The sequence below is a fragment of the Anarrhichthys ocellatus genome, unplaced genomic scaffold (assembly GCF_004355925.1).
Source record: "Anarrhichthys ocellatus isolate YVR2014 unplaced genomic scaffold, GSC_Weel_1.0 scaffold17, whole genome shotgun sequence".
NCBI classification, from domain to species: domain Eukaryota; kingdom Metazoa; phylum Chordata; class Actinopteri; order Perciformes; family Anarhichadidae; genus Anarrhichthys; species Anarrhichthys ocellatus.
This window is the reverse complement of record NW_022280047.1, coordinates 677,974-685,880: the sequence shown is the minus strand read 5'-3', so window position 1 is coordinate 685,880 and position 7,907 is coordinate 677,974. Positions and strand designations below refer to the sequence as shown.

The following is a 7,907-nucleotide window of genomic DNA, read 5'->3' as shown; positions in this document are numbered from 1 at the left end:
ACACACACACACACACACACACACACACACACACACACACACACACATATTTAAACACAGCACACTGCACAACCAATTATACCTCGCCCCGATTTAAAAGAATGCTTGTAAGATTCTCTGCTGGGTTTCGCCCTTCCTGGTGGGCCTGCTGTGTTTGCGGCCTGATAATTTACACGCATCACAAGTACGACAAGACTGCAATTATGAAGCGCTTTTACGTGCAGAGTAATAACCTCCTTTGTAGGAGGACACAAAACATGGCGACAGAATTGCAGGTTTTGTGTTTGTCTGCTCAAGAAAGTTGCTCGCAGACTGTCCGGATTGGTAGGTAGGGATGACATAGCTTTTTTTTCACATTTTATTTTAAAGGTGTTTGACTTTAATGCCACAACAGAGGCGGAGGATGCGCACGGGGGAGCTCGGAGGGGAAGTGGGACGTGTTCGGGCCTGCCCTGCCCCGACAGGAACCTTCAGACTGAACTTGAAAGGCCCTGACGTCCCCACAGCGCCTCATGTTCCAGAAACAACTGTGGCGGACGGACCCAGCTGTTTCTCCTAACCTCACCTCCCAGCCATCTTGTGTCGCTCTGTAATCTGGCCCAGCTCGCTCTGAAGCGCGCTCTGAAGCGCGCTCTGAAGCGTAGCTCTGAAGCGCAACTCTGAAGCGCAACTCTGAAGCGCAACTCTGAAGCGCAACTCTGAAGCGCAACTCTGAAGCGCAACTCTGAAGCGCAACTCTGAAGCGCTCTCATCCCGGGCCCGAGCACCAGCAGCTCGCTACTTAACGAGCTCCGCGGCTCCCACGCATATTAAAAAAAACAAATTAGCGGATGTATTGGCCTCTTGTGAAAGGAACGTGGCTGTTCCACGCTTGATATATCTGTAGCTCGTGACCCGGGGCGAGAACAGCGCACCGCTAATGGAACAGGGTGACTCACCGGGGAGGCTAGATACAGTTGATGTGAGCTAATGCATTGTTGTTACTCCTAAAAGGGTTAATGCACGACTAATTGGCTCGGCCGAATCCAATCTGTACGGACTGTGCAGCATGGATCAACTCAATTAAACCAGTAAAGCGTGTAAATCAGCCCTTCGGCCACGTCGACCTACAGTCAGCAGGAGCTGATTGAGACAGAAGACGATATAAATCAAGCTCAGCTGTCAAACATGACACGCATCCTGTGCTAAAAGGAAAAGAAACACGTTTTTACAACATGCACTTAGACTTTGAAATATATATTTTAAGTGCTAATCGGTATACAATATATACCGATAAGCAGAAGAGAGAGTGGTTTGCCTCCCTCATCTCCCAGGCCTTCTCAACATAATTGGCTGATTTGACCCATTTACGAAATCAATTTTTGTATCTTTGAGACGAACAAATCAGTTTTTTCCTCCTCCAGACTTATATATCGCCCAGTTTCAACATATCACATCTCAGCTGGGCCTTTGAAGACCTTCTCAGATGAATTATAAATGACATAATTTTACAAATGTATACAGTTTAGGTTTGGTTAGGTTCATCTAAACAGAGGAATCTTTTGTAGGATGCAACTACTTTCATTATCAATTACAATTAAAAATTGTGAAAAATCGCAATTTCCTAAATCTTGTTTTGACCGACCAACAGTCCAAAACCTAAAAACATTCAGCTCACCATCAGACAGGACAAACATGCAGCGCATTTAATTATCACAACTGAGAAGCTGGAACCAGTGAATATTCTGCTTGAACAGTGACTTGAAACAATAAATCAATTGTCCAAATTATTAATTTTCTTTCAACTGACTAACTCTGGCAGCCCTCTAATCTTATTTATAATTAAAATAATAAAAATGAAAATACCTCATCAAGCCCACAGCTGTAAATCAAACTGATCTTGTCTTTTGATTAAGACTCATTGAGTTATTAATCACAATAAATACATATCTAGTCAAACAGCCTATCATGTTCTCCAGCTAACCTCACACTGGTGCTCCCATCAGCCAGCTCTGGTGCGTATTTGTGCTTAGTCAGAAAGCAGCACTGCTTTGCACCAATTCACACAGAGACGTGAATAATCAAGTAAAGGGCAAACACAAGCTTAACAAAGTTTGGAATATATTTAAAAACATATATCCTTTAGGTGCTTGTTTTTTAAATTTTATTTTTTGAAACCAAAGACAAATAGATATGGTTATTCCTGCTGTTTGTTTAAATGAAATTAACTTTAATTAACATAGCAGTCAGGTGTTAAACACAACAAACGTATCGACTGGCCCACAGAAACAGCATGCAGCGTGACTCGTCCTTCCTCTGACCCAGAGTCAGACTGACTGTCCTTTCTCACACATCATGTTCATTCATCTGACTGGCTCTGCTCAACGGGGAAGGGAGCATTTCCGACAAAAAAACAAGAGAAAAAAAAACTGGCCAAGAGGATTGCAATGCCATTTGTTCCCTTAGATTCACAGGGATGGACATGGATGCTCAATTGTATTTCGGCGGTTGTCGCGGTGATGTTAAAGCCATATGATTGAGCGTCATGTTTGGTTAGAACAAAAACAACACAAAAAGGTCTTCCCCACAGTTTACTGGATTCTTGAAAAGATGGAGAGAGAATTTCAGCTTTTTGTTGTTTTCGACATACTTGGCTACTCACATGCTGAAACATGGACATATTTAGGGGGAGGGGGGGTGTAAATGAAAGAGCAGTGTGCACTGCCAGAAAACAATACCCACACATAAGCAGAAGAGGTGTTTGGAGGTTGTTCTGTAATCTGCATGTTTCTGGGGGGGGGGGGGGGGAATTTCACAAAGAACAAAGCCAGTGACCTTTCAGCAAACACCCGCTTCCATGTAGTTTGAGGGCTGAGAGCAGCGCTCAGCACTGTGTGCTCAGCTCTACACAACACATCGGACCGACTGAAGTGCCTCTTTGGGTGTTTTTGTGGACTTTTCATGCCACTCTGGAATGCTGATGCATCAAGGTGAAACAAATGTCGATACTGTAGTTATTGTTTTTCAATAAAGGATATGGTGAGACTGAGTCATGATGAAATAGTTCCTGATTATCCCCGGGGAGGGAAGGCAGAGCCTGGATGAATGCTGAATTTAGAAGACACATGCATGGGATCAAATCAACCAGAGAGGCTAATGAATGCCCACATGGATGCAAATAACATACATCTGAAGCTGTGACTCATGAAAAAGCTCACACACACACACACACACACACACACACACACACACACACACACACACACTGAGTTCTCTCGAGGCCTGTCCATTTCTTTGATTTCAACTTGAGTGTGCTGTTGTCACACAGTCAGATTGCATCACAGTCCCATTTGCGCTGCTCCCTGTGATAAGGTAAGAAGAGGCAGTGCACATACTCCGCGTGCACGTACCGCACGCACATATTATCCCAAGTCATTTATCTGAGATAAACACTGATGTTAATGGCCTCATTAATTTGAGAAAACCATGCAGAATCAAGCTGCATTAAAAAAAAAGCTAAACATGACTATCTGTGGTTGCTGTATGAATGAACCCACCAGCCAGACCTCATTCACAATCTGATCGATTCTGTTGAGGTTAACAGTTTTAAGACCCGTGAACCTCTACAGCAACTCAACAGGAAACATGTAACAATCGTCGGTAAGGTGATACAGCGAGCCTGCTTTTTGGAGGCGCTGCTCGTGATGATACAGAAATAGTCTGCTGAAGCCTGCACATGAAGGAAATCACTGTCAGCCATTAATGATCATGTGTACTGACCACTGAAGTGGTGGTTATAACAAGTCGCCTTCAGGTTGAACGTAATTCCTCCGTAAACAACAAACACCTGGAGGAAACTCGTCAACATTATCCACTATAATGATATGGTTTTGAGATTAACACAGCGGCATTGAAAGCACCATCAAATTAGTGTATCCCTCGTTTGTTTTCATTGAAAAAAAAGAAAATGAAAAAGGGGTAAAAGTTGTTACCTCCCGACGCCAGCTCGAGCAGGAGCGACAACCAGAGCAGACCGCGGAGCCACAACTTCTTCTGGGTGTTTTTCACAACAGAGTCCATCTTTGTTCTCCCGGTGGGAACGCGAACGTTACCGGACATGTGCGGTTACATTTTAACAGACATGTTTGTCACTTCTTCACGCTTCGGCACCGTCAGACACAAAAGTTGAGTCGTGCAGCTATGCAGGCTGAAGTGGACTGGACTCAGGCACCGACGGAGGTCCTCGATAAACTCCGCCTCGTGCGTGTGTGTGTGTGTGTGCGCGTTTGTTTGTGTGTGTGTGTGTGTGTTCTGCTCCAAGAAAAAAAAAGCATTTAAATCTTAGTTTTCAAAATAAAAGCCAGAAAAATGGAAATATGAGATTTTATCTAACCGTATTTGTATTGTATGTAGTTGGATGTATAATTGTGAAATAAATCAATTTGAAAGAGCTATTTGTGTTGATCACATTACAGGTACATTTTACTTTGCATTTTTTATTTAACTCTCCAGGTTTCAGGTTAATTCAAGGACGAATAAATTAGGATTATTAAAGGTGTTTGGTTACCTCCTCCTTTCGAATTGTTTTTTTTGAAACCCTTAAGAACTTAATTTTTTTCTGGCTTTTAATTTCAGCCAATTTTCCTATTAGGGGTATTATTATAATTGAATATCTGCACTATCTAAGGGGCATTTACGGGGTGACAACCCTTTAAAGAGACTTTAATTTTTCAATGAAATCCAAATATGTAGTTATAGATAAATCAAAAATGTTATTCTTTTTTTTGTTCAAATCTATTAATATGTTTAAGTGTGACCTCCATCAGCGGCTGGTGACATGTTCAAACTTTCACCTTAGATATGAGTCACTTCATGTGAAAAGTTGATATAGTGTTGTACTCTGCATCCTAAAAGCTCTGAAACCTTTCTCTAACAGCTAAACATGTAGTTTGCATGTGTATAGAGAAGCATCAAAAAGATAACTTTTGTGTGGGCACATGTAATAAAGGTGATACAGTGGAAAAGAGTCCTGTCTCTGTATTAGGTTGTTATTTTTTCCCTAAAAAACGGCAGCTAGTTCCCGGTTCACTCATATGGTGGTTGTAATAACATTTATTTAGCATCCTTTTAATTCAAGTTAGATTAAAATGACTAGTCGCTATATTTTCAAGTCGAAAGAAAATATTAATAAAGCTGAGGAGGGTCTTGTTTTATATAATATTCTTCCCAGGTGGTGACCTCCAGATCAAAAAAAGTGAAGCCAATTTTGAAAGTCCCTTAAACTTGCATTCTTTCTAATGGCCAGCAGGGGGCGACTCCACTGTCTTCAAAAAGAAGTCTGATTGTATAGAAGTCTATGGGAAAATGACTCTACTTCTCTCTTGATTTATTCCCTCAGTAAACATTGTTAACATAAGTTTATGGTCTCAATCTCTAGTGTCAAGTCTTCTTCAATACAGAATGATGTTCATTTAGTAAATTATGGTCCATTTAGAGTCAAACGGACCATAACGAATTGGCTACCTTGTGACTGACGGGTCGCTACCACAGAGTTATCTGTGTTTTTGTCCTACAACTTTAACCCTCTCACAGTGTATTTGCAGTTCATGAAAGTTAATTGTATCTTTTTGGTCACTGTAGGAGCCATTAGTTATGTCTGTGTATTATATCTGTTTATATTGGGAGCCTACCTCTGGTTGACCACGGGATGGGTGGCAGTGTGGATTAATGTGGCAGGTAATTGGTATATGGGGCACAGGTGCAACAGACAACTAATGATGCATGGGTGATGGGGAGATCACACGGTTTATTACAGCATGCAAGACACACCACAGGGAGACTAGGAAGACAAGTTATATCATATCGTATTATCTGTAAACGGAAATTCTAATCAAACGGGAACCTCACCAAAAAGTGAAAGACCCTGGAATCTCTTTATTGAAGCGAGTAAAGAACACGATCTTCTCCCGCACCCAGCCGAGTGGCTAGTTGCTGGAATTAGTCACTATAGTCACCTAAAAATGTCTTACTCATGTTTTAGTTGTACTTAGTGATGGTTCCAAAAACCAAGATGGCTTCAAAACGGCATTCCACAAACCAATGTGTGACGTCACGTAAACTTTGTCCACTTCTTATATACATGATGATTCTGCCTCCCTCCCTGACTCAGTCATTTTCATACAGTCCAGTTCATACAATAGATACCAATCAATATGCATGAACATTTAGCATTTTAGATTTAGCTCCAAAGCAACATAATGAATATTGTAATTTCCAGTTTATGCCCAGTCCCTGCAGCAGAATGTAGCCATGGAAAAATCTTTCATTTATGTTTTAAATGTGTATGTATGTATATGATGTAGATAAATGTGTAATGAAATGCTCATATGTTCAGACTGCATGTATTTGAATGTAATCATGATGTGCATGTTCTCTTGCATGATATTGCCTGCTTCAGTGGAGTTTTGTACATCTCAACAATGTATATTTATGATTTTATTATTTATTATTACCTTACTGACGATATATGTTAAAAGTATGGCATGTATGGAACAAACTTCAGATACAAAATTTTAAGTACAAGCATATTGTAAAAACAATGTACAATTGTGCAACTAACAATATACATGATTTTCTAGTTGTTTATATATATTGGTACTTACTGCAAGTGCTGCTGCTTGGCAACAAATACAAAACAATAATCAGTTCCTTCACGTGGGTTTAATGTGTCTGAGGTGAAGAAATAGTTATTCAAGAAAATATATTACAATTTCATTTAATAAAAACATGCAGGTTGATTGATCAAAATGTTGTTGTCATTGTTATTCTACTACATCCACTTCTGCTGTTATTATTATTAGTCGTAATTTTTCCATCATTATTGTGCTTGCTACTCTCATTACATGAATAATTTATGTCATAAGCATTGAATGTGTTGTAACTCTGTTGTGTTGTTCGTTCTGTACACATGACATCTGTCACACTTGTGTCCATCCTGGGAGAGGATCCCTCCTCTGTTGCTCTCCATAAGGTCTCTTCCTCTTTTCTCCCACTTAAAGGGTTTTTTGGGGGAGTTTTTCATGTTCCGATGTGAGGGTCCTGGGACAGAGGATCGATCTCACATGTGTACAGATCGCAAAGCCCTCTGAGGCAAATTTGTGATTTTGGGCTATAGAAAATAAATGGAATTGTCGTAACTGTACTCCTATATCAGTATTATGTATTAGTGTGCGTCAATGTGTTTTTCATAATACTGTTATAGATTGATTTCACTTTACTGTGAACTGGCTAACATCTCTCCAAGACAATATTAGAATGACGTCATCCAGACTGCAGTCCACAAGGAATGTCCTTTTTCAAGAAAGTAGATCAAAAATCAATCAGATTGGATTTACAAAATGATCATCTGTTCAAAAACATAAATCATGATCATGTAATCACAACCGAGTAGAAATCAAGGCTAAATATGATTCATGTTGAGGTATTAGAGCAGGTGATGTAAACAAAGTAAGAGTATGGCACAATCAGTAAATACTAGCGATGGATAGATGGATGGATCCGATGGGTCGTCAGCAGGCGCCCAGCATTTTCCTGTACTCCTGTTTGATGCAGCTGTAGATGGGATGGTAGAAGCGGCGGTCTGGCACCATGAGGTCGGTGACGATCTCGGTGTGGTCCACCCTGGGGAGCAGGTAGAGCGACACCTTCACGGACAGCGAGGTGAGGAGGTCACAGAACTTCGCGGAGGAAGCGACGGGCACGATGATGTCATCGGTCCCGTGGAGCAAAGCGAACGGAGGCACTCTGGCAAAACCAGAGAGGATCGTGGGTGTTTAAAAAAAAAAAAAAAAGAATAACAGATGCAACAGGTTTCATAAAGATCAATTTATTTTTGGTCCTTTTTTTTGGGGGGGGGGGGGGGGGGGGGG

At 41.0% G+C, this 7,907-nt stretch overlaps 2 protein-coding genes across 3 annotated transcripts in view; both read right to left on the bottom strand.

The window, feature by feature from the left end:
• The window catches only part of cspg4ba (chondroitin sulfate proteoglycan 4ba), a 26,770-nt gene extending 22,543 nt beyond the window's left edge, over nucleotides 1-4,227 (bottom strand). Inside the window, exon 1 of the mRNA XM_031856315.1 lies at nucleotides 3,972-4,227. Coding sequence (XP_031712175.1) covers nucleotides 3,972-4,098 — 127 coding nt within the window. The 5' untranslated portion in view covers nucleotides 4,099-4,227. The remainder of the gene's footprint in view (nucleotides 1-3,971) is intronic.
• A 2,865-nt stretch (nucleotides 4,228-7,092) lies between these two features.
• LOC116388583 (probable isoprenylcysteine alpha-carbonyl methylesterase ICMEL2) overlaps nucleotides 7,093-7,907 on the bottom strand; it is a 4,684-nt gene continuing 3,869 nt past the window's right edge. For both annotated transcript variants that reach the window (XM_031856594.1, XM_031856595.1), the window contains one exon: nucleotides 7,093-7,782. In XM_031856594.1, coding sequence (XP_031712454.1) covers nucleotides 7,548-7,782 — 235 coding nt within the window. In that variant the 3' untranslated portion in view covers nucleotides 7,093-7,547. The remainder of the gene's footprint in view (nucleotides 7,783-7,907) is intronic.